Source organism: Elephas maximus, chromosome 8 (assembly GCF_024166365.1).
Source record: "Elephas maximus indicus isolate mEleMax1 chromosome 8, mEleMax1 primary haplotype, whole genome shotgun sequence".
NCBI lineage: Eukaryota > Metazoa > Chordata > Mammalia > Proboscidea > Elephantidae > Elephas > Elephas maximus.
The window spans coordinates 8,891,479-8,917,942 of NC_064826.1; the positions used below are offsets into that span (position 1 = coordinate 8,891,479).

General features: G+C 49.3%; 3 protein-coding genes across 13 annotated transcripts in view; 1 reads left to right on the forward strand and 2 right to left on the reverse strand.

The window, feature by feature from the left end:
• WEE2 (WEE2 oocyte meiosis inhibiting kinase) overlaps positions 1-8,691 on the reverse strand; it is a 37,002-nt gene extending 28,311 nt beyond the window's left edge. Inside the window, exon 1 of the mRNA XM_049894639.1 lies at positions 8,602-8,691. The gene's annotated coding sequence lies outside the window, so the exon portion shown is untranslated. The remainder of the gene's footprint in view (positions 1-8,601) is intronic.
• The window catches only part of DENND11 (DENN domain containing 11), a 29,768-nt gene continuing 11,238 nt past the window's right edge, over positions 7,935-26,464 (forward strand). For all 5 annotated transcript variants that reach the window (XR_007518507.1, XR_007518508.1, XM_049894641.1 and 2 more), the window contains exons 1-4: positions 7,935-8,190; positions 19,356-19,455; positions 20,373-20,531; positions 25,260-25,413. Coding sequence is in view for 3 of the 5 variants with exons in the window: in XM_049894641.1 (XP_049750598.1) it covers positions 7,950-8,190; positions 19,356-19,455; positions 20,373-20,531; positions 25,260-25,413 (654 nt within the window). In the remaining 2 variants the exon portion in view is untranslated. The remainder of the gene's footprint in view (positions 8,191-19,355; positions 19,456-20,372; positions 20,532-25,259; positions 25,414-26,464) is intronic.
• Positions 9,967-26,464, reverse strand: part of AGK (acylglycerol kinase) — a 115,826-nt gene continuing 99,328 nt past the window's right edge. For all 7 annotated transcript variants that reach the window (XM_049894648.1, XM_049894645.1, XM_049894644.1 and 4 more), the window contains 2 exons: positions 12,375-12,444; positions 9,967-10,188 (listed from right to left, as the gene is read on the reverse strand). In XM_049894648.1, the coding sequence (XP_049750605.1) occupies positions 10,055-10,188; positions 12,375-12,444 (204 nt within the window). In that variant the 3' untranslated portion in view covers positions 9,967-10,054. The remainder of the gene's footprint in view (positions 10,189-12,374; positions 12,445-26,464) is intronic.

Consider the following 26,464-nt stretch of genomic DNA (forward strand, 5'->3'; position numbering starts at 1 on the left):
CAGAACTTCTGGGGTGTCACCCCTCAATGAAAACCAACTCGGGGGATGTGAAAGTATTCCAGCCTTCTCTAGGCGCGCACCCCACCCTTTCCTAACCCCTGCCTCCAACGCAAACTTCCCTAAACAGTTCAGCATGAGGGAAACTTGAACTCACAGCCTGCAATCACCCCTGCTCACCTTGTCAGCGAGCCAGCAGCCCTCAGGGGCCAACAAAGATGGAGTCACCACAGGGAAAGGGTTACACGCAGGTTACCAGTGAGGAAATTAGTACCATCTGAGATCCCAGCCCAGAAGCAAGTTTCCTGTTTTCAAATCAGCAGGCCAGGTGGTGCCATTCCTTCCCCCAGCCAAGGCTTGATCCATCTCCCCTCGCATCCATGCTAACTGCCCCTGCCTCCCAGGCCAGCTGGAGGTGGCTCTGTGCCCAGAGCAGGACCCAGTAGGGAACACTTGGAGAGCAAGGCCTGCAGGCAGGGCAAAGGGGTGGCGTCATGGGTGCCACCCACATGGACCAGGTCACCACCTGCCTTTCCCCTCCACCTTGCCATAATTCTCAATTACCCTTATTTATGACCACACTGTTTGCCTAGGTAGGCAGCTCCGCCATTGTGATGGTCTGGACCTCTTGTTCTCCACAGTAATTCTGCTAGAAACTCACAGGCTTCCCATCCCCGTGCCCATGTGCTCTCACTCACAGACGATGCTGTGGCTAAGACTTCCCAACTGTTATTGTTAGGTGCTTTTGGGTCGACTCCTACTCATGCGACCTTATGTATAAAACCCATTGTGGTCCAGTTGATTCCAACTCATAGTGACACTACAGAACAGAGTAGAATTGCCCCATAGAGTTTCCAAGGCTTTACAGAAGTAGACTACCACACCTTTCTCCCACGGAGCAGCTGGTGGGTTTGAACCACCCACCTTTTGGTTAGCAGCCAAGTACTTAACCACTGCACCACCAGGGCCTTATGCATAACAGAACAAAATGTTCCCCGGCCCTGTGCCATCTTCATGATCATTGGTATGTTTGAGTCCGTTATTATGGCTATCGTGTCAATCCATCTCATGGAGGGCTTCCGTGGTTTTCATGACCCTCTTTAAACCATAATGTCCTTTCCTAGCAACTGGTCTTTCCTGATGACGTGCCCAAAGCAATGGTGAGTGAGTGTTGCCCTTCTCACTTCTAACGAGCATTCTGGTTGGATTTCTTCTAAGATTGATTTTGTACCCCTGGACTGATATCCACATCACAGACCCCTCTCTTGGATTTCAGTTTCCAGCTGCCTAATCAAATCTCTCTTTGGCTGTCCAAGAGGCACCCCAAACTTCACATGTCCAAAATCAGACTCCTCATCTTCCCTACCTAACGTACTCCTGTGACAACTTTCTCATCTCTCAGTAAATGGAAACTTAGGCCAAAAAATTGTAAGTAATTACTGACGGCTCTCTTTCTCTCAAATCCTGCATCCAATCTCTGAGGAATCCTTTCAGTTCTACCACCACCTCTTCCCTGGAGATATCAGCCTCCTCCTCCCCAGCACTCCCTTTTCCACCCATGTCTCATGGCCTGCTATTCTCCACCCAGCAGCCAAAGCGATGGTGCCATTCTATAGGGTAATGCTATTCAGCTATATGCATTCCCTCCTAATGGAGTCAGTTTTGCTCCTCCCCAGAGCATGCTGGGGATGAATTCAGATGCATTCAGGCTAAAGTACAAGGCCAGGATTGGCATGACTAGACCAGTGGCTAAGGCTGAGGAACACCTTAGCAATAAGAAGGAAAACATCTGGGCCTGGGCATGAAGTCCCTGGGAAGGCTGACTGTCCAAGGACGCAGGAGGAAAAACAATGAGCCTTGGTCCCAGCTGGAATGGTATATAAGCTTCTGTCCCTTGTTAGGCTGTTGTGCAATGCTAAGCTGGTCTAGCCACCACCCTGGCCTGATGGTCCCATAAGTAAGCTTCCTGGATAAACCATATGTCACGATTGCTGGTTCTACTATCTTCCTTCCGTCTTTTGGAGATGCGGCCTACCTTGGGTTCAGGCGCCACTCGTTGGTTACACAACACATTCCCATACTCAGATCCTCCAGTGGGTGCATCCACCTCAGAACACACAGTGAGCCTGGTACTCAGGCCTGCAGGTCATAGGACCACCATGGTCTCTCTGACTCCACCCACCCTCCTCCCATCATGCTCTCTGCTCTAGTCTCCTCTCTGATCCTGCAGATGCCAAAAGTGCTTTTGCCTCAGAGCCTTGCTACTTCCCCACGTGTCCACAAGCTCACTCCTTCTCTCTGAGTGTCTGCTCAAAGGCCACCCCATCGGAGAGGTCTGCCTTGACCACCCAAAACTGTACTCACCCTCCCTCTCTGGCCCCACCCTGTTTCAATTTTCTTCAAAGCACTTATCACCCCATCATTCATTACGTATTTAAAAGTTTGTCTTTCTGACTCCCTCCTCCCCTCAAAACCAAACCAACCAAACCCCATTGCCATCAAGTCGATTCTGACTCATAGTAACCCTATAGGACAGAGTAGAACTGCCCCATAGGGTTTCCAAGGCTATAATCCTTACAGGATTAGATTGCCACATCTTCTCCTGTGGAGCGGCTGGTAGGTTCAAACCTCTGAACTTTCAATTATCAGCCAAACACTTAGCCACTGTGCTGCAGGGGTTCCTCTCCTTCCTCCAGGAGGAGGTATATTCCACAAAGCAGGGGCTCAACTCTCGTGTGCTGCTCTGGTCCTACACCTGGAACAGTGCTTGGCACACAGTAGGCACTCAATAAACACTGGTGGAGTGAATCCAGGAGCATGCTGGGTGCCCTGTCTCCAGGATGGATACTACTGTAGAATGGGTTTGTCTCTTATGAAGTTTCAATTTCTCACCCTGGACGCAAATTTAAGAGGAATAAAGGGGCTGCGTTATTATGTCAGCTAATGTGAAGCTGGCCCCAACTCATAATGACCCCATGCCCAACGGGATTGGACCATTGTGATTCATAGGGTTTTCACTACTGATTTTCAGAAGTGGATTGCCAGGCCTTCCTTCCTAGTCTGTCTTAGTTGGACGCTCTACTGAAACCCGTTCAGCATCATAGCAACACGCAAGCCTCCACTGACGGACAGGTGGTGGCTGCGCATGAGGTGCACTGGCCAGGAATCGAACTAGGGTCTCCCACATGGAAGGCGAGAGTTCTACCCCTGAACCACCACTGTCCTCAACATCATCCTAGGGTCTCTGAATTGACTGTCCTCCACACCTCTATTTTTCTGTTTCCCTCTGTTGTACATAGGGTTGCTGTGTGTCAAAACCAACTTAACAGCAGCTAACAACAGCAACCTCCTTCTTCTCCTCCACACCTCTTTCCCCCACCAGCACTGTTCTATTACTCAAGCCCATCATTTCCCTTCCTACCCCTTCCTGTGAAATTCAGTAGAGACAAAGAAGGTAAAATGGGGTCACCATGAGATGGAATCAACACGATGGCAATGGGTTTGCTTTTTTTTTGGTTTACTATGTGCACAACTCAAAATGAGCAAAAATACTCACAAATATCCATTAATAATTAGAACGTGGGATATACGAGGTATGAATCTAGGAAAATCAGAAATCATCAAAAATGAAATGGAATGCATAAACACCGATATCCTAGTTATTAGTGAGCTAAAATCAACTGGTATTGGTCATTTTGAATCAGAAAATCACGTGGTCTACTATGCTGGTAATAAGAACTTGAAGAGGAATGGTGTTGCATTCATTGCCGAAAAGAACATTTCAGGATCTATCCTGAAGTGCAATGCTGTCAGTGACAGGATAAAATCTACACACCTACAAGCAAGACCAGTTAATATGACTATTATTCAAATTTACCCACCATCCAAGAAAGCCAAAGATGAAGAAATTGAAGATTTTTATGGACTTCTGCAGTCTGAAATTGATCAAATATGCAATCAGGATGCATTGATAGTTGCTGGTGATTGGAATGCAAAAGCTGGGAACAAAGAAGGACCAATAGTTCGAAAATTATGGCTTGGTGATAGAAATGATTCTGGAAATCAAATGATAGAATTTTACAAGACCAACGACTTCTTCATTGCAAATACCTTTTCTCACCTACATAAATGGTGACCATACACATCGACCTTGTCAGACAGAATACACAGAAATCGAATTGACTACACCTGTGGAAAGTGATGATGGAAGAGCTCAATATCATCAGTCAGCATAAGGCCAGGGGCCTCATCCAATTACTCATATGCAAGTTTAAGTTGAAATTGAAGAAAATTAGAACAAGCTCATGAGAACCAAATTATAACCTTGAGTATATCCCACTTGACTTCAGAGACCATCTCAAGGGTAGATTTGACAAGTTGAACCCAAATGGCTGAAGACCAGATGAGTTGTGTAATGACATCAAGGACATCATACATAAAGAAAGCAAGAGGTCATTAAAAAGACAGAAAAGAAAAAACAGACCAAAATGATGTCAGAAGGGACTCTGAAACTTGCACTGGAACGTCGAGTAGCTAAAAAGAAAGGAAAAAATGATGAAGTCAAAGAGCTGAAGATTTCAAAGGGCAGCTTGAGAAGACGAAGTAAAGTATTATGATGACATGTCTGAAGACCTGGAGATAGAAAACCAAAAGGGAAGAATACAATCAGCGTTTCTCAAGCTGAAAGAACTGAAGAAAAAAATGAAGTCTCCAGTTGCAACAGTGAAGGATTCTGTGGGGAAATATTAAATGACGCAGGAAGCATCAAAGGAAGATGAAAGGAATACACAGGGTCACTATACCAAAAAGAATTGGTTGACGTTCAACCATTTCAGGAGGTAGCGTATGATTAGGAACCAATAGCACTAAAGGAAAAGGTCCAAGCTGCACAGAAGGCATTGGTGAAAAACAAGGTTCCAGGAATTGACAAAATACCCATCGAGATGTTTCAACAAACAGATGCAGTGCTGGAAGTGCCCACTCGTCTATGCCAAGGAATTTGGAAGACAGCTACCTGGTCAACTGACCGGAAGAGATTCATATTTATACCCATTCCAAAGAAAGGAGATCCAACAGAATGCGAAAATTATCAATTTCATTAATATCACATGCAAGTAAAATTTTGCTGAAGGTCATTCAAAAAGTCACTGCAGCTGTGCCTCGGCAGGGACCTGCCAGGAATTCAAGCCAGATTCCCAAGAAGACATGCAACCAGGGTTACCATTGCTGGTGTCAGATGGACCCTGGCGGAAAGCAGAGAACACCAGGAAGATGTTTACTGTGTTTTATTGACTATACAAAGGCATTCTGCGTGGATCATAACAAATTATGGATAACATTGCAAAGAATGGGAATTCCAGAACAGTTAATTGTGCTCAAGAGGAACCTGTACATGGATTAAAAGGCAGTCATTTGAACAGAACAAGGGTATACTGCATGGTTTAAAGTCAGGAAAGGTGTGCGTCAGGGTTGTACTCTTTTACCATATTTATTCAATCTGTATGCTGAGCAAATAATCCAAGAAGCTGGGCTATATGAAGAAGAATGGGGCATCAGGATGGGAGGAAGACTCATTAACAACCTGCATTATGCAGATGGCACAACCTTGCTTGCTGAAAGTGAAGACAACTTGAAGCACTTACTGATGAAGATCAAAGACCACAGCCTTCAGTATGGATTACACCTTAACACAAAACAAAAATCCTCACAACTGGACCAATAAGCAACATCACAATAAACTGAGAAAAGATTGAAGTTGTCAAGGATTTCATTTTACTTGGATCCACAATCAACACCCATGGAACCAGCAGTCAAGAAATCAACAGACATTGCATTGGACAAGTCTCCTGCAAAAGATCTCTTCAAAGTATTAAAAAGCAAAGATGTTACCTTGAAGACTAAGGTGCGCCTGACCCAAGCCATGGTGTTTTCAATCACTACATGTGCGTGTGAAAGCTGGATGATGAATAAGGAAGACCGAAGAAGAACTGAAGTCTTTAAATTATGGTGTTGGCGAAGAATACTGAATATACCACGGACTGCCAAAAGAACAAACAAATCTTTGTACGGCTAGAATGCTCCTTAGAAGCAAGAATGGTGAGATTATGCCTCACGTAATTTGGACATGTTATTAGGAAGGACCAGTCCCTGGAGAAGGACATCACGCTTGGTAAAGCAGAGGGTCAGCAACAAAGAGGGAGGCCCTGATCGAGATGGACTGACACAGTAGCTGCAACAATTGGCTCAAGCATAACAAGAATTGTGAGAACAGCGCCGGACCGGGTCGTGGTTCGTCCTGTCGTACGTGGGGTCGCTATGAGTCAGAAGTGACTGAACAGCACCTAACAACAACAACATGTGCAAGATGCGAGGGGAAGCTTCAAGAGGGGCTGGTAGCACAGAGGTTTAAGTCTCGCCTTCATTCACTCAGTTGGCAAGTGTTAATTGAGCATCTGCTATGTAAGGCACAAGTAATATAAAGATAGATGTAGTGGCTGGTGAGCTAGAATGTAGGCATAAATGAAGGCAGAAAAGGTCTATAGGGTTAGGTTAAGAAAGTTTAGTCTTTCCTTCGTAGAGCAAACTGATTGGAATGGAGGGACAAGGCTGTCTTCTGATATATCCATATAAACCTCGAGGGCACTAAACTAGGGGGTGATGGGGGGAGAGATCACACAGAAGACCAGGAAGAAGTGCCTCCTGGGTGAAAGAGGGACATAGCCCTGAAGCTGACGGCTTTGGGAATTGAATAGGGATTTTCTATGAACCCTCCCTTTACCTGTAAGACTAAAAAGGTCAATGCCTTACCCTTTGGTATAAATTTGGTGACTGAGTAACAATTTCAGAAGGGTGGGAGTGAGACAGGAATAGCCATTAAAACAAGGTGAGCGGCTGAGCAGAGAGGGCTGTGCAGACTCAGGATCCACCTGAGGTCCAGGAGGCCCCAGTTTACCTCTAACTGGGAGGGCCCAGGGATTTATGTGCCAAGTGTCAGGCCAGGGGGTGTTTAAGATTGGAGCCCTGTGTCCAGAGATGCAATAACATAATTTAATCAGATTTGATCCTGATTGCCTAGGAGGTGGCACTCAACGACAGCCCAAGGCTGCTGGGCTTCCAGTCCCAAACCCAGGATTTCAGGATAATGAATGTGCTCAGGCAGCATCTTTCCCCTGGAGACTATGCGATGCTCTCAGCATTCCTATATTTAACTCAAGCCGGACTCTGAAAAGGCAGTGAGTGACCACTCAACATTGTGGGATACTGGACAGCCACTGAAATGGATCGGGACACCTGGCAGGTCCCGTCTGAGTTGGAAGGCCCCATGACTTGGAAGACCCCCCAGTTGGGAGTCAGGGTCGGGGCCCTATCCAGCTCACTCAAGGGCACCCAGACCAGGTCAAACACACAAGAACCCCAAGCCAGACACCAAACCCACAGCAGAGCGCCAGGTCGCACCCGCAGCGCAACCACCACCAGCCCCGGGCTCCCTATCCCTCCCAGCCGGCCTCGGTCTTATGTAATCACCGCCGTCAAGGGTCACTGGACCGGGCTTCAAAAGTCACGCTGGTGGATAGATTCACAGCGCCGGCTACGCCGCGACCCTCGGTCAGGGGGCACTTGAGCCCACACCCGAGAGACAGGTAGAACTGGAGGCTGCACGGCAGGTTTTCTGAGCAGGAGCGCACAGCTCGGCGTGCACCCCCAACAGCCTTTCTGAGAGTCCCACTGGGACAGCCTCGTCCGGCGGGAGAGGACGCAGGAGGGAAACCGGGAGAGGGAGGGAGTTTGAGGGGCGGGAAGCGAGCTGGTCGGGCCCGGGGAGGAGGTTCGCCCGGGCGGTCTCCTCTCGGTCCCCGCTCCGCTCCGGTCTCCGCCCCTCGTCCCCCGCCGGGTCCCCGCCCCGGTCCCCGCCCCTCGTCCCCGCCCGGTCCCCGGTCCCCGCCCGCCGCGCCATGGTGGAGCAGGGAGACGCGGCGCCGCTGCTGCGCTGGGCCCAGGGCCCCGCCGTGTCCCCACCGCGGGCCCCGGAGCTTCAGGCCCGAGGCCGGGGCCGGGGCTGGGCCGGGGACGCGCGGGCGCCCGAGGAGCCTGGGCCCCCCGAGGTGCTGCTGCAGCCCGGGCGCCTGGAGCTGGGCGACGTGGAGGAGGACCAGGTGGTGGCCGTGTTCGTGGTCACCTTCGATCCCCGCTCGGGTGAGCACCGTGCCGAGCCGGGCTGGGGCGGCCTCGGGGTTCCGGCCGTCCCTTAGGCCTTAGGGGCCGCGGGGAGGGCTCACCGCGGCACTCCGCCCCTGTATCCCCGCACACCTGCACGCCCGCACTTGCGCCCCTTCCCCTGCACCCCCGCTCTCCTGCGCCCCCGCCCCTGCACCTGCACCCCCGCATACCTGCACCCCGCCCCTACACCTGCACCCCCGCACACCTGCATCCCCGACCCCCACCCCTCGCACCTTCCTCAACGGGCGGCTCAGGGTTCCAAGCTGGGCCTCGCCCCCTGCCAAGCCGGCGGCCCTCGGCTGATCTGCGCGCCCCTTGGTTCTGCCCGCCCCTTGGTTCTGCCCGCGCGCTTTGTCCCTGCGGCCCCACCGCCCCCCACCTTTGTACCTTGGCTTCCTGTGGACCCCGTCCCCACGGTCGTGTGTGCACTTCGTTCCTGACGGTCCCCTCGTGTAACTCAGCAGGGCTTGCTTTTGTTCTCCCGCGTTTCTTGCTGGGCTGACAGGCTTCCAAGTAGAGACAGGAGGAAAGCCCAGGTAAACTCGAGCCAGAAGGGCCCGAGTTCCTTGCTCTCTGCCCCTCCCCCAGCCCTCCAGCACCACAACTTTCCTAGCAGCCAAGTTCACTGTCCGATGGAGTGCTCGACTTGGCGCTGGAGATCAGGGATAGGACAGCGGGGCTAAGCTGGGGCCAGAGCTAAGAAGCTGCCTCAGGTGGAAGGGCTTCCAGGGAGCAGAGAATTAAGGGCTGCCTATTTTCTCATCACCTTAAGGAGCCCTGGGGGCGCAGTGGTTAAAACAATCAACTGCTAACTGAAAGGTCGGTGGTTCAAAACCACCAGCTGCTCCATGGAAGAAAGATGTGACACTTGGAAACCCTATAGGGTTACTATGAGTCAGAATCCATTTGCTGGCAGTGGGTTTGATTTTGGTTTGCACCAAGGGAGGTGGGGGCCACTATTGGTGCTGAGAAGTTCTGAATGGGGGTTTTCTCAGAAGGCCTTGGGTATCTGTGAGGGGCTGTTGGAGCTGGAGGTGTTCACACCTGCAGACTTGGTTCTAGGTAAAAAAACAAAAGAAAATTAGCCATGTTTTCCTGAGAGTCTGTCCAGCACTTGCCTATCAGAAAGGAGATTTGCTTGTCCCTGGAGTTGGCTCCTGTCCTCCAGGATGAACTAGCCCTGCTTCTGAAGAACGTGTGAGCCAGCACCTGGCCTGATGGGGGGGAGGGGGGGATGGGAGGAACCTTCAGGTTAGGGTTTTGAGATAGATTCAGGTATGGCCGAAGATGGTGGTTCCAGGCTGGACCACCTGTGATCAAGGGTTCTGAGCCGGCGAGGCACCAGAAGAAGCTGGAGTTCACGGAGGCGGGGTCCCTTTTGTAGCAACAGAGTTTATGGCGAGGAGGACTCTGGCTCCCCACTCTGATCTGCTCCTTTGCCCCATTCCAGTGGCTTTCAGACTTTTTCGACTTGACCTACCACATGAAAGAGAGTTTACATCACAACCCAGTACACCTATGGGACAGAAACAAGAGTTTCAGGACATAGGATTGGCCCCTTCTTCATCCAGCACATACTGGTATTTTCTCTTCCTTTCCTCTTTTTTCCAATGCTCATCACACCTGCTGGTCATGACTCTCATATTGGTTGGGACTCTCAGTAACCATTTGGACTTTTTTTTTTTACTAAAGTTACCCTTACTGCCAGACAAGAACAGCTACTTTATAACTAATTATATGACTCATGTCCTACTACATCACCTACCAGGTGCCATGGAACGAGCTCCAGCTTATGGCAACCCCGTGGGTGTCAGCGTAGAACGCTGCTCCGTAGGGTTTTCTATGGCTGGCGTTTTTGGAAGTAGATAGGCAGGCCTTTCTTCCCAGGCACCTCTGGGTGGACTTCAACTTCCAGCTGTTCAGTTAGTAGCCGAGTGTGTACACCATTTATACCACCCAGGGACTCCATATCACCTACAGGTAAATAGACACCAGCATAAGATTCATTCGGGGAAGTGGTTACAAGCAACTAGGAGACATGGAGACTCTACCGGGGGCTGACGCAGTGGTGGACCTCTTGTAGAGGCTCTGGTGGTAAACCTAGGGAAGGGGAAAGAAGACCCTCCACTAACCACGGAGAGAGGTGACAGCATTGAGACACACACACACACACACACTTGTGGAAGGGCTTTCGGACTAAGGTTGGTGTGGAGAAGGGGTTGTCACTAACACTCGAACACTTACTTTGTGCAAGCATTTTGCTCTAGCGCTGTTTCATTTAATTCTCATCACCACCCTGTAATGTGATGACCACTTATCGCCAATTAATACACAAGGAAACGGGCCACGCTGGTTAAATCATTTGTAAATATTACCTCATCCGTGAATAAGCTCTAAGTAAACTCGAAGTCCGGTTGTCCTTCTCATATACCACCCTGCCTGAACCTCTGCTCCCTAGCTTCACATTCGTACTCCACCCAGGGGTGGGAGGACAGGGAGGGGGGAGAGAAAGAACACCTTTTGACTTTATTGGGTTTCTGTTGTTGTTGGAAATTAGTTGCTTCCCACCCAGGAACTTGTTTCTCTTTCTTTTGTCATCTATCCTAAATGGCACTTGGTATCTGTAAAAATATTTTGATAGTCCTTTTATAAAACACAAGTTCTACAGGATGGCTCTTTAAAGTAGAAGACAGGGAGAATGAATGGTGCTGAGTTCCCCAGGGCCTCAGAGGTTAGCACTGGGCAGGGGCCCTCAGAGAGCACCCAGGGGCCCCCGTGCCCCCTTGTCATGGCTGGAGAGGTGAGTGTGGCCGCCATTGCCCCGTGAGCTGGAGACTCCCCTGGAAGGGAAGCACATCCTCCGACTTTAGCACGAGGTCTCCCCACTCTCCTCCTGGGGCACGGCTGCTGTGTGCACTTGTTTAATCTTGGCCCGTGCACCAACGGGCAACTAACAGAAACTAACGCCGAGGCTTTTGCCTGCCCTTAGCCTGTGTTACCAAAATCAGAGCTTCTCGCAAAAGTTATTACTTGGGAGTGATTTGTCTCTCTCTTGCCTGCCTGCCTCGACCTCCCCATGTCCCTTCCACCTTGATCATTCCTCTCCTTCCTTAGGAGCCCCAGGTATTCCCCTCAGCCCCACCTGGGCCTCGCATTCATCCCTCCACCCAGGATGGTCGGCATGTATCTGAATCAGAACGTGTGTGTGTGTGTGTGTGTGTGTGTATTTGGGCAGGAATGTGCTCAGTGATTCTCAGACTGGTGTGTGGGGATAGGAGATTGATTCTTGTTTTATTCTTTTAGATAGAAGTTTTAGAAAGCTGAGTGAGAACTTGTAGGAAGAATCAGAGAAGAGGGCTGAATGCCATTTTCATTGGATTCATGGGGTGAAGATTATGGTTGTTGGATCTACAAATGACTTGAAGACCAGGGGCTTCAGGCACAAGATGAGGGGCACACACACCATACACACATCACACATATGTATACATACACGCACCATACACGCGCCATACAACACATACGTACACATACACACACACCACACAACACACACACGTACATACACAGATATACACACAGCACACACCACATATACACTCACTCACACACATACACACTACAAAACACACATACACACTCCATACACACATACCACACAGCACACATACATACACACACTCACACAGACCATGTGCACACTCACACACACACTCACACACACACACAATAGACTCACACCCAGTCTCTATGGGCGCAGGCAGTCCCGAGGATGGTGGTGCTGGCGTCAGCCCTACAGAGCTGCTATTGAAGCTGATCTGGATGCTCACTGGCTAAGCGGGTGAGAGAGGCTGGCGGCCAGAGACTGCTGCCCTGGTCAGCTGGTGCATGGCCAATTACCAGTGGCTGCACTGATGGGCAGGAAAGTGACCAAGCTGGGTGGGAATAGGAAATTTAGAGCATGATTACGGGCTGCAAAGAGCTCTCGTAAGACCAGGCCGCTCACGGGCCAGTTCCGCTGTCCAACGAGAAAGTGCCTTAGGGTGACTCACTCGGCTGTGCTTTCTCCGATGCTCCTGTCAGAGGTCAGCAGAGCGCGGCTGGGGCTCACTGTGTCAGCCCCAGGCAGCCAGAGCCTCCCCAGGCTCTGGGTGACTCACCTGCTTGCGGTTCCAGGGAGAAGTCAGATTGTGGCCATCTGCTGGGATTTCTGTTCCTTCCCTTGAAAGTCTATGTCAAGGGAAAAAGAAGAAAAACCGGTTGGTTCCAACTCATGGCGAGCCCATATGTCTCTGGGTCCCTGAGTGGTATAAACAGCTTGCACTTGACTACAAACCAAAAGGTTGGCAGTTCAAACCCAGCCTGCAGTACTGCGGAAGAAAAGCCTGGTGATATCTGCTTTGTAAGATTACAGCCAAGAAAACCCTATAGAGCAGTTCTACTCTGTAACACATGGGGTCGCCATGGAGAGTAAAGCCAGGGTACCAACTGTACCCACCACTTCCCGAGTGCCTGCTATGTGCCACGAGCTGTCTCTCATCCTCCCGGCCAGCCTCCTGTAGTGACGAGAATGGTTCACAGAGCCGTTCAATCATTCCAAGTCACAGAGCCCAGGAGGGGCGCCCTGGCCCATGCCACCTGACCTCCCAAACCGAAAAACCAAACCTATTGACGTAGAGTGGATTCCAACTCCTAGCAACCCTTTAGGGCAGAGTAGACCTGCCCCGCGGGGTTTCCAAGGGGTTTCCAAGGCTGTAAATCTTTTATGGAAGCAGACTGCAACATCTCTGGAGCAGCTGATGGTTCGAACCGCCAGCCTTCTGGTTAGCAGCGGAATGCTTAACCACGGCGCCTTCAGGGTCTGTGAAACCAAGGCTTATCTACGCAAAATGAAAGCACTGGGAGTCAGCCCTGGGCTGGCCTATGGCTGATTTAAATCACCCGGATTAATTTCTTCCTGATTCGGGTTTCTTTGTACTGATTCTTTTTTCCTTTGCTTTGCATATACTCTCATCCCAGGTGGTTTTTAAGACTTTTAAAAATTATTTAAGACCCAAAGTCAATTGGTTGTTTTCTTTTCTGATGTTGGGTCTGAGCCAGGTAATCTTATGAGGTTTCTGTCATCTCTGGGATTTGGTCGCTCCCCACAGAGGTCGGTATATAGAGGGAATGTGTTCTTGGGACCAACAGAACTTGGGGTTCTTGCCTTTGTTCCTTGTTACTTCCTGCCTGGAATTAGGGCATACGGGTACACGGATGGGACGAGTGAAAATCTAGGTATATGTTGAAGAGCGGAGCCTGGTGCAAAGCCACACTCTTGCGATCCAGAGGGGCTGTAAGGGGCTCGAGCTGATAAAATGAAGACCTCAAAAGGCATTCCTGGTCAGGAACCACCTGTCTTGGCTTCCTAGTGCTGCTCCAACAGAACACCACACTGTGGCTGCCCGATAAGAACTGACGGTTCTTTTCTCATAGTTCTGAACACCACACTGTGGCTGCCTTATAAGAACAGACTGTTCTTTTCTCATAGTTCTGGAGGTTAGACGTCCAAATCAGGGCCTCGGCCATGTGGATTCCTTCTGAGGGCTGTCCCCTAGTTTCCAGTGGCTGCCACAACCCTTGGTGTTGCTTTGCTGCTTATGGGTCTGCCTCTGTTGTCACATGGTGTGACGTGTGTGGCATCCTGCGTGTGCGTATGTGTGTCTGTACTCCCCTTTAGAAGACACCACTCAGAAGGGATTAGGGTCAGGACTCACCCTACTTGGTATGGCTTCATTAGCGTTACAAAAGGAAAACCCTCTCTCCAAACAGAATCACATCTACAGGTACAACGGTTAGGACTTCAACATATATTTTGGGGGGACACAATTCAATCCCTAATACTACCCAACAGGGAGGGAGAAGGAGGAAGAGATTTCTCATTAGAAAGAGATTGCTTTGGTTCAAGACCATTGCTTTCTTTAAACATTTTGAGACAAGCTTCCTAACAGGAAGCTGTCACAGCCACTAACGTCTGTTCTCTCGAGGGAATTGGTGGTTGGGTGAGATCCAGATACGCCTGGAGGATTTCCCATTTACACAGAAATAGTCAGGAGACAGAAATGGCCCTGTGTGTTCACAAAAAGCCAGAGTAGGACTGTGCTCCACAGGGTTGTCAGTGCTGAGTTTTTGGAAGCAAATTGCCAGGGCTTTCTACTGAGGTGCCTCTGGGTGGACTTGAACCTTGAGTGAGTAGCTGAGCACCTTAACCGTGTACATAACCAGGGACTCCGTATGTGGACAGGACAGACTCCAGAGCTTGGAGAGCATTAACTGTGGAGATGACGCACAGAGCCGCCAGGCTGAGGGTTACAACACTGAAGGGTCAGACCATCTACACACCAGGCCAGGCGCCCTCCCCCGCCCCGGCCCTTCTGGCTGCCCCTGGCTCACCGAGCTGCCATCCCAACGTCTGAGTCTGAGCTCCTTGAAACAGGATGTATTTGTGTTTGCATGAGGCCAGCACCTGGCCCAGCACTGCCAAGTCATGTCCAGCAGTGTTTGTTTAATGACGGGCCAATGTACAATGCAAATTATCACTGTTATTGCTCCTACAGTCACTGGGACTCCTGTTTGTAGCCAGAGGCCAGGCAGGACGTGTGGGGACCAGTGACAGGCCCAAGGCCTGGACAAGAAGACGAGGAGAACAAGTTGGGGGGGAAGGCACTTGTCAAAGGAGACTCCTGTCTCTTTGGGTGGTTGTCACTGGAGGCCCCAGCTCTCTGCTGAGCCCTTCTAGTGCATTGTAAAATCAAAGCGTTTGGAGTTTGCTGATGGAGCTTGAGCCTGGGACAGGTAAGTGTTCAGTGTGAGGATTTCCGGGCATTCGACGGCTCACCCTAAGGATTATTATGCTTTTCAAATTTAGTTTCCTTGAAGCTTCTACAAAATCCACATTCAAACTGGTTTCCTATTTGAGAGTAATGCGGTCTTTCCGCTGAACAGTGCACTTTAACCATGAGGCTCTTTATTCTCCTGCCTTCTGTGGCACAGTGCCACAATGATTTTTTGTTATTGCAGAGTCCTTTATGGTCATTTGGTTAGCATTCTGGGGTCCCCTAACAGGCTATTGTAAGCTGGGTGGCTTATGAGAAGAGCAATGTGTTGTCTCACAGCTCTGGAGGCTGATGGCAGGGCCAGGCTCTCTCTGAAGGCTCTAGGGGAAGAACCCTTCTTGCCTCCTCTGGCTTCTTGGCTTGAAGCCATCATCACACAGCGTCCTTCTCTGTCTGTCTCTCTTCTCTTTCATGAGGACACACTCAGATGGGATTAGGACCCACCTGCTCCAGGATGACCTCATGTTAATGTAACTAGTTCCATCTCCAAGGTCCCTATTTCCGAACAAGGTCCCGTTACCTGGTACCAGGGGTTAGGACTTCAGTGTATCTTTTGGGGGGCACAGTTCAATCCGTAACAGCCATCTGATGTTTTTTCACATCTCTGTGATTCCAATTATTTTCTCCCAATTTGTATGTCAACATTTTTTAAACCCCAGAGAAGCTGAAAGAAGAGTACAGTGGAACCTGTGTAGCTTTCACTTAGAGCACCCATTAGTTAACATTTTGCTACCTTTGCTCTGTTCTTATACAGTCAATTCTGCTCTGATGTGACACACATGTTCTTAAATGTCACCGTGATAGGAAAAAACCATGCAATAAAAGCCACAAAGCTCTGGGGAAAAGAGGGTTAGAGAGACAACACTAAAAAACTTTGTCAGTGGCACATAACAGAAATATTGCCATCTAAGGAAAATGCTTTTATATACGTTAACTGGTTAAGACAATCATAAGTAATCAATAAATATGGCACCTTCCCTTGGAGAACACTGGAGTTTGCTTGTGGGGGGGGCATTGGCGGGGTGAGCTTGTGAGTTCTTGTGCAGGTGTGGAAGGAGGGTTACCTGAGATGGGGTAGAAAGAGGTGACCCCAGATGTGGGTGGGCGTTCCACCCGGGGAACGGAGGGAGCCAGTAGGGGCTTGAGGTGTATGCCTGGGTGCATTTTGTGTATTCCTACCTGGCTCGGTTCAGCTGGGTGCACTTTTCCACGTCACCTGTGTTTTCTTGATCAAAACCACACATAAGCAAACGTGAAATTCCCTAGGCTCAACTGTACCCTAATATATCTATTGTGTTGGAATAACTTTGGCGAGTGTTATGGCAGAATTGACTATCTATACAAACGTTGTTGGGTACCATCGAGTTGATTCCAACTTATAGAGACTGCCCCATAGGGTTTCCAAGGCAGTAAATCTTTACGGGAGCAGATCGTCGGGTCTTTCTCCTGTGGAGCCACTGGGTGGGTTCAAACCACCGACCTTTCAGTTAGCAGCTGAGTGCTTAACTATTTGTGCCACTATGGCTTTTTTTTTTTTTTTTTTTGCCGACCCTTTTGAAAGTAAGTTGCAGACATCATGGCCCTTTGCTCCTAAATGCTTCAGTCTAAACCTCCTGAGAAGGACAGTTTTCTACATAACCACGATAACATGACCACCCTAAGGTAATTATCATCAGCTCCTCAAGTCGCTCTGTGAAAACACGCCTGTGCTCAATGAAACTGTGCTGACGAATGCCTGTCCATCCTGCCCTGAGCGCTGCACTGCGTGGGGCACCTGAGGGTGAACAAGCCAAGTTCCTTTAAGAAGCTCGCAGTCTCCTGGGAAGACAGTCATCTAAGACACTGAATATACTAGGCTGGGGCTGTATCTACTTTCCTGTCATGCCAGGAGTGTGTCGGCAGGAATGTTCTTCCTGGGAGATCGAGAAAGCTATTCCCGGCATGGTGTTCTGGACCTGTACTCCATTGGGTCTCCCACCTGACCCTGATGTATCTTTCTTCCCAGCCCAGAGGGGCCTGTATCCATCTGGAAGTGAGAGATGCTGGGTGCTCCATTTGGTTCTTCCTGTTTCTGTAGAACAAGGCTGGCCACGTACAGAGGAGCACAGAAGAGGGCCTGAGAACCAGCTGAGGGATAGGAACTTCATCCTCTAGGTCTGTTGTATTAGCCAGGACAGGGGGTTGGCCGTGAGTATCAGAGACTCAAATTAATAGCGGCTCAATCAAGAAAGGACTTGATTTCTTTTTTCATGTAACATTCAGGAGCTAGCTGGCCCAGGGCTGGCATGCTGGCTCAGATCCACGAGGCCACGCAGGGATCCAGGCTTATGTTGGCTTGGTGCTCTAGCATCTACTCCACAGTCCTGGGGCTGATGCCCTCATCTATAAGATCAAATATGGCTTATCTCCACATTCGAGGCAGCAGGATAGAGGAAGGCACAGGACACTCCTTCCCTTTAAGGGGCATCCTGGACATGGCCACCTCACTTCTGCTCACATGTCATTGGCCAGAATTTACTCACAGAGACCTTGTTGTTGGTTGCTGACAAGTTGATTCTAACTCACAGCGACTCCATGTATGTCAGAGTAGAACTGCTCCATAGGGTTTTCGTGACTGTGACCTTTCGGAAACAGATTACCAGGCCTGTCTTCAAGGTGCCCCTGGGTGGGTTCAAACTGCCAAGGTTTCTGCAAGTAGTTGAGTGCTTAACTGTTTGTGCCACCCAGGAACCTTATATAGACATACTTAGATGCAAGGAGATACCGAGAAATGTAGTCTTCCTTTTGGGAGGCCATGTGCCAAGCTAAAGATATTCTGTACAAGAAGGAACAAATGGATATTTAGGGGCCGCTTGCAGCAACTGCTAAGCCAGCATTCCTAAAAAATGTTTTCTATAAAATTAGTCCCTTATGATGTTCCTTGAAAAAATAGGTTCACTGGCCAAATAATTTTGAGAAACGCTAAGTACTGTATGGATTTAGAGATTCACACTGCACAGTGGCGTATGAAAGGCTCTGAATGAGCCCCAGAACCTGGAAACAAAGAAGCGAAGGCTGAACTGTGGAGAAGGGCCTCAACTGGGGGGAGAGGAGAAAGGGTTAGGGAAGAACGAAGAGCTACATGGATCAGAGAAGCAGGAAAAGAACCCAAATAGTGAATTATCATGGGAATCAAGGGAAAAGAGCAGATGCTTTTGTGTGTGTGGTGAAAATATACACAACAAAGCCTTCATCAATTCAACAACTTCCACATGTACAATTCGGTGACCTTGACTACATTCTCCACGTTGTACAACCCTTATCGCTATCCTTTTCTAAATTATTCCACCACCGTTAACATAAACTTAGTGCCCCCCTAAGCAAGAACTCCCCTTTTCCTCTCTCTCACTGCTGATAACCACTAATAATCTTTGGTTTCTATACACAGTAAAAAGTGTGAAAGCCAGAACCCATGTAAGGTGGAAACCTGTCAGAGAAGGAACACTCAAATATTTTCCACTAATAGAGAGCGACACAAAAGTGGCAAGACTGGACCCTGTCAAAGGCAAAAGACTTGTGAGACCCCCAAAAACAAGGCAGCCTCATGAAGTTCTGGCTCTCACAGATTTCATTGTATTTGCTTTTTTTTATGTAAGTAAGATCATACAATGTTTGTCCTTTGCGACTGACGTATTTCACTCAGCATGATGTTTTCCGGGCCCATTCATGTGGTAGCATGCATCAGGACTTCATTTCTCTTTATGGCTGAGTAACGTTCCATTATGTGTAGGCACTACATTTTGTTTATCTGTAAGAGGGTACGTTTCTGAGGAACTTATCCAATGCCACAGAGAGGTCTATGAGAATGAGGATTTATTTTGGGATTTGTCAAAGCCTTAGTGGTTGGAGAAAGATGAGATAGAAGCAAGATCTCAAGGGGTTCAGAAGAGAGTAAAAGATGAGGAGATGAGGTAGAGGGCATAGAACCCACATCTGGAGAAACAAGCCTGTGAGAGGCAGAAAATTTGGAAACAACCAGGCCAAATGGCAGAATCAAAGATGGCATCTTCACCAGAAGGGAGAACTGTGTCCATCTGAAGGAAGAATCAGAGGTCCCTTGCTGGCCATCTGAGTAATTCAGGAGCTTGACCAGCAAGCACATGAGGGATGAGATGAGCCACTAAACTGCGTGGTGGTTCTGTCAGCTTCAGCCAGCAGGCCATTTATTGAGAAGCCACACCCTTTTCTGTGAATGATCCGCTTTCTCATGTCTTCCCTTTTCCACAGGCAACATGGTGGAATGGTGCTTACCTCAAGACATCGACCTTGAAGGGGTTGAGTTCAAATCTATGGCTAGTGGGTCTCATAAGATCCAGTCTGATTTCATGTGAGTACTTCCAGATGAAGTCTTCTCTGTACCTTCTCCTCTCCCCTGCCCCTTCCCCACAGCTTGTGGGCTCTGACAACGTGTGTGCAGTTTTGTGTTTACGTCAGCTTCCCCAGGAAGAAGAGCCCAGTGGTTTCATGACCCAAAAAAGGCTAGAACTCCCACCATAGATGTTCTCCCACCGTCTAAGAAAGGAGATGGCCCTCACTAAAGGTTCTGCTATAATGAAAAGATGGATGGCGTTTTAGCTCAGTTTGGGTTAACTTAACACATTTCTGTGCTTGAACTTTTAATTCCAGCCTCAAGGAAGGCCAGTTTATTGTTTTGCATACAGGGGGCATTCAGGTTTTTGTGAGACACAAACAGAAAGAACTTAAGGGTGATGAGGAAGCTTCAACCTCATCGCTGGGCTGAAACCATGACTAATACAAGTGCAGAAAGGGGAAGGAAATAAAACAACAACTGTAACCATATGTCCTACTGAAATTATCAGAGACTCAGGAAGTGGGGGCCAAATCCACATTGCTTATGCTAATAAAAGAGTCTAGTTGTAGATGGGCCTGAAGCCTAGTCTTTGTTCTGGTTCTCCATTTGAGTCATAAGCTCTGGTGCAGGAGAGTAGATGGGATGGTCCATGGTCCAGGGCGGTTGAGCGGCAAGACTGCCAGAGACCAAGTCCTGGCCCTGGAGGGGTGTTCTTGGCCAGCCTGTGGTCTCGGGCCTTTCTCATCAGTGAGATTGAGTGGCTTGGACCAAATGTTCCCCGAGGGCTCCTAAAAAGCTTGTTTTAAGGCTGAGCTTTGTCATTTGGCGCCCTAGACACAGTTGATTTGCTTGGTTTGGGACTGCATCTCAAAGAGAAAAACAGCATTTCTCTCTCTGATTTTGAGCCACACTATACGTTTGGTCCCTTTCAGCTATTTCCGAAAGGGTCCGTTCTTTGGCCTGGCCTGCTTCGCCAACATGCCAGTGGAGAGCGAGCTGGAGCGAGGCGCCCGCATGAAGTCGGTGGGCATCCTCTCTCCCTCCTACACCCTGCTCTACCGGTACATGCACTTCCTGGAGAACCAAGTTCGGTACGTGGCTGGAATCGACTTGACGGCAACTGGTCTTTTTGTTCACAATTTATTTAACTATTTCACTGTTATGGACTTTTAGGTTTTTGTTGTTTTCACCACTGAAAACATAAGCATCCTTGTGGGCAAATGATTGTTGCTGTCCATATAAAATTCTCTGGGCCACATTCCTAGAAATAGAGCCAGTTGACCACAGGGTATTTACAAGGTTCCACTGGATACAGATGGCAAGTTACCTTTCAGCAAGGGGGTGCCATTTTGTGCCGGCCCCAGCAGTAAGTGGGAGCTCCCGCCTTAGTGTACTCTCCCCAGAACGAGGCGTAATTTTGACAATATTGCCTGGTGCACAGCTGTTAACATTAGTGAGTGGCCATTTCGAGCCATGAGTTTTTCTTCCATCCTTTAGGACTCTTTCTTGTCCCCAGTTGGAGTCTCTCTCGCCTCCCATTTTCTCTTAGCTCCTATCATCCAGATGATACGGGATGGGAGTTCCATCTCCACGTGTAACTCCTCCTTCCCTTTGAGAGAAGAACGTGCCATAGATTCTTCTCCCCGATCTCCCGCAGAGCTGGAAGACTTCATCTCTATAATGACTTACTCACTGTTCCTAAGTCCTTTTCTACTTCCTTGTCTGGTCTGATCCTTCCCAGTGAGGAAGGAAGAGCAGCGGTGTCTTCCTACCTAGCAGACAAGGAAACGGAGACAAGAGCTGATCCTAGAGCAGTGTCCTTTCATCTGTACCCCACCACCTTCTGGCCAGGTGATCGAGGCCAACAGACATGCCAGGCAGGGGGAGTTGTTGGAGAAAATGGGTACGCCCAGGTCCAGCAGCTGGTCTTCTGTGTCATCATCACATTCTTGGGCTTTCACAACCCCAGCAACAGTGTCCCCGGAAACCGAAAGAAGCCCCGGTGGCATATAGCACGTAGCACAGGCAGTACAGAGGAAGAACAATGAGGGGCCTTGTCCCCAGGGCATAACTGGGAGCCTTGTCCCCAGGGTGTAACTGGGAGCCAGAGACAACATCTATAGGAGGGGTGAGAGCATTTGGCTTCCTGATACCTACAAAGCCCTTTCTCTGCTGTTCTGCATTTGCAAAGGCAGCAGACAGACTGGTTCAGACCAGTCATGGATGCCCCAGGTCTTTCATTCTTGCATCAGCTTAGTTATTGGCAGGACATGGTAAGGATGGCCAGAGGAGTCACAGTGGACATCAGCATGGTCATTGTCTTACCGTGACGGCTGCGGTAGCAAAATACCACAAAGTAGGTGGCTTATAAGAATAGAAGATTATTCCTTCACACTTCTGGAGCTAGAAATCCAAATTCAGGGTGTCAGCAGGACCTGCTCTCTCTGAAGGCTCTAGGGGAAGATCCATTCTTGTCTCTCTCAGCTTCTGGTGGCCCCAGGCATTTCTCGGCTTGTGGCTGCAAGTTCACATGCCTTCCTCTGTCTGTCTATGTGTCTCTTCTCCTCTTTTGTAAGGATGCCACTTGAGTTCTTGGCTGCTGCTTCCATAGGTGTTGACTGTTGATCCAGTCAGAATGAGATCCATAACCATTCTGTCAGTTTGTTGTACTACGGTGGCTTACGTGTTGCTATGACGCTGGAAGCTATTTCAAATGCCAGCAGGGTCACTCATGGTGGACAGGTCTCAGCAGCACTTCCAGGCTAAGACAGATCAGGCTAAGAGCATAGGAACCCTCAAATCAGAGTTGTCCCCCAGAGAAGAACATCGTTTAGGGGTAATTTTTTGAACAGAGTTGATTTTTTTTTTTCCTTTTTAAAATGTAAACTTCTTGAAGGTCTTATTAAGGGCTTGTCCTGTGTCTTCCTATCTACCAATGGTTCTGAGCCTTGCTGTGAGCCCTGCCAGATGCTGCGGGTTGGACCAGAAAGAAGGAGCCCAACATTTCTGAGTGACTGCAAGGGCGTGCTATCTATCTACATCATGTGCACCTCAACATAACATGGAGGTGGTTCTACTATCTACATTGTACTGAGAAACACAAATGGACAAGCAGGTTTTGGAAAGTTCAGCTCCTTGTCTGTGGCCTCACTGGAGGAAGGGCAGCCCCACCCTGGCCATTGAAGGTGGCATGGTGCTCTGGGACAGAGACTCTGGAGAGTGGCTGGCTACCAGCTGGACAGTTAGAGTCTGGTCCTGAGGAGTGGCCTCAGGCTCAGAGTAAACCACCAAAGTTGGGTTGGGAGGTGGCACAGGCACAACTAAAGTATGGCAGGCAGAGTGTGTTCCCTGGGCACCGCTCTAGGAGGGGCGCTAATGAGCCGTTTATATTGGCCATTGCAGTTCCCATCACCAGCTGTGAGATCATTCACCAATTTAAAACTAACCGCCATAGGCACTTGTTGTAGTTATCTAGTGCTGCTATAACAGAAATACCACAAGCGGGTACATTTAACAAACAGACACTTATTCTCTCACAGTTTAGGAGGCTAGAAGTTCAAATTCAGGACACTAGCTTTAGGGGAAGGCTTTCTTCCTGTCAGCTCTAGAGGAAGGTGCTTGTCTCCTTTCAACATCTGTGGGCCTGGCATTCCTTGGAGATCTCCATGTGTCTTGGCACCAATCTTCCCCTGGGTTTAGGAGGGTCTCAGCACAGGGACCCCAGGTCCAAAGGACATGCTCTGCTCCTGGCTCTTCTTTCTTGGTGGTATGAGGTCCCTCATTTCTTTGCTGGCTTCTCTCTCCTTTTATCTCACGTAAGATAAAATGTGATACAGGCTACACCCCAGGGAAACTCCCCTTACATTGGATCAGGGCTGTGACCTGAGTAAGGGTGTTGCATCCCACTGTAATCACCTTACAACTGATTGGCTGATCCACATTAAATCACATCATGGGGGATGATTACATCATTGCATAACTGCCAAGCCACTGAGAATCATGGCCCAGCCAAGTTGACACATATTTTTGAGGGACACACTTCAATCCTTGACAGTGCTATTTTCTGTAGATAGGCCCCTGGGAGGTGGATGATTTTTGGTCATGGGTGATATTTACTGTCCCAGGGCCAGCCATACTTGAAGATGTCACCCCTTACTCAGTGAAGCTGTATTTTGAGTTCTTTTCTTTGCAATGTGATGGAAATTGTAGGGCGCCAAGAAAATTAAAATGGGCTACAAGGGTTTGGGCACCTTTTATTTGCCCACTAAACACAGTACTCTATGATACCCACAGTGCTCCTGTGCTTGGCTTGAAGGCAGGTCCTCCACAGTCCAGGTGGCCCAGGGTCTCTGTGTAGCTTTCTTGGCTTTTTGAGGCAGGAGATAGGGCTATCACAGCCAAACTTCTATCAGCACGACAGAAGACATGGGGTAGTGAGAGAAGGAGCTCGGATGCTTTTTTCTTATTGTTTTATCATGGCAAAAGTATATATAACAAAACATTTCCAATTCAACATTTTTTTACATGTACAATTCAGTGACATTGATTATGTTCAACATGTTGGACAACCGTCGCCACCGTCTGTTCCCAAATTATTCCACCACCATTAAAAGAAGCTCAGTGTCCCCTAAGCAAAAACTCCCCCTTCCCTTCCCTCTTACCCTTGGCAGCCACTAATGAACTTTGGTCTCTATACCAAAACCAAGCCAAACTCATTGCCACTGAGTCTATTCCAGCTCGTAGCGACCCTACAGGACAGAGTAGAACTGCCACGTAGGATTTCCAAGGAGAGCCTGGTGGAGTTGAACTGCCGACCTTTTGTTTAGCAGCTGAACTCTTAACCACCATGCCACCGGGTTTCCTTGGTCTCTATACCTTTGCCTATTCCATCTAAGTGGGATCATACAACATTTGTCTTTTTGTGTCTCAGTGTCATATTTTCAAGGTTCACCCATGTCATAGCATGTGCCGGGACTTCATTTCTCTTTATGGCTGAGTAATATTCCATTTTGTGGATGGACCACACCGCGTTTATCCATCCGTCTGTCGATGGACATGCGGATTGTTTTCGCCTTTGGGCTATTGTGGATGATGCTGCAGTGCACATAGGTGTACAAGTGTGTTTGCATTCTGATGCTTTTTCTTACTTTAGTATTTGGTGCAGCGTATGAGCCCTGGATCATGACCATCCAATAAGAGCTATTTTTTCTTATTTCAGACATTCGGAGAGTGGGGGAGGGGGTTGCTTCTCCTTAATCTTTTCTGACAACAGAGAGCAAACAAGCATAGTTCGCAGACAGAGCGGCTTTCAGCAGGGCTCTGTAGCTTCCACGTTACTCCTTCCCCAGCGAGCAGCCAGAGCAGCCATTCCCCAGGCGGCACGTGCAAAACCTTGCTCAGAACAATAGACGCTAGTCACAGTCTGTTAATTTCGTCTGTTTCCCATGAGGAGGGAGCTGTGACATGGCGCTATCGGGGGTATCAGGCCCACATATGAGTTTTTCCTGAGGTTCTTTTGTAGCACCAAAGGGGTCCCAGGCAACCTCAAAATGGGGTCCTGTTAGTGCACCAGGGCCTTTGCCCCTTAATGCTATGGCTGGGGGCAGGGCGTACGTGGCTGACCATGGCCAGCGCTGTTCTCACTGTCCGTGTGTGTGTGCGCGCATGTGTGCATGCGTGTATGTGTGTGCATGCATGTGCTTGTGTGCATGTGTCTGTGTGCGTGTGCGCATGTGCTTGCATGTGTGTGTCCCCGTGTGCATGTGCATGTATCCGTATTTGTACATGTGTGTACGTGTGTGCGTGGGTGTGTTGTGCAGGCATCAGCTGGAGACGCCGGGACATTACTCTCATCTGGCTGCATTCTACGAGGACAAGAAAGGGGGGCTCCACGCTGGTCCGGGGAGAGGTGGCCGCCTGCCGCCCGTCTACTGGCTTCCTTCCATCCACCGGTACATGTACCCCGAGATGAAGGTGAGGTGGGCCTGCTCTCTCGCAGCACACAGTGTGGCTGATACAGCAGTACTGATGACTTGTTAATTCCTAAGGCACAAATCTTGGGCTCTGCCTTCAGGAGAACAGGATGGCATCGTGAGTGGTAACATAAGCATTGGGTTCTCTTACAACGTAAGGCAAGTCACCTTAAGCTATGTGCTTCCTAGATACCCAGACATCTAGCACAAAGCTGTGTATGAGGCTGGCCGGTGGTGGCAGGCTCCGGGGGGAAGAGGTGCATTTGAGTCTCTTAGTTGCTTCCGATCATTTAAAGCTGGACACTTGAACAAAAGATGAAGTGTTTGATGAACAGATACAGTATTCTCTTAGTTACGATATTTTTAAGTGCTTGGACTTTGGTATGAGAATATGTCTGTTCACACCTGGCCAAGTATGAGGTATTGGCAGGTACAGAGAAGAGTCAGGACAGGAAGCTCCTCCTGCTGCATCTCCCTCCCTGGGCCCCTTACAAGACACTTCAGTGGCACCCAGGGCTGCCCCACAGAGAACTCAGGCTAAGGGACAACCTGGGGAGGCATCTTGGGAGAGGAGCTGGTCCCTGTTTGGCCAGGTGGAAACTGCGGGGTGCTCACTCCAGCCCGAGGTCACGCCGCCGTTCCAGACCGGGGTGGGGCCTGCTGAGTCCTCGAGGCTCAGGGTTGGTGCCCCTACTGGGCAGCCGTAAGTCCCTGCACTCCGCCCTGAGTCTGCGCTCTCTCCAGAAGCTGTCTCACCTGCGTCCCAGGCAGGACTGACACAGTGACATGCAGAAAGCTTGGGTGGCACTGAAGCTGCAGCCTTTCTGGTCCATCAGTGACAGTGGTGTTGCTGCATATTGGACCAGTACAGCGTGCTAAGTATTTCGTGTGGTTTCCCTTGAGTTTCCTCATTTTACAGATAAGGAGAGTGAACGGAAACGTGACCAAACATTCCCAGGGCTGCTGTCTCAGTAACTGGCAGAGCCAGCCAGCATGGGGCTTCAGTCCTCACTCCGAGGATGCTGCGCTCAGGGGCTGAGGCTCCTTGCATT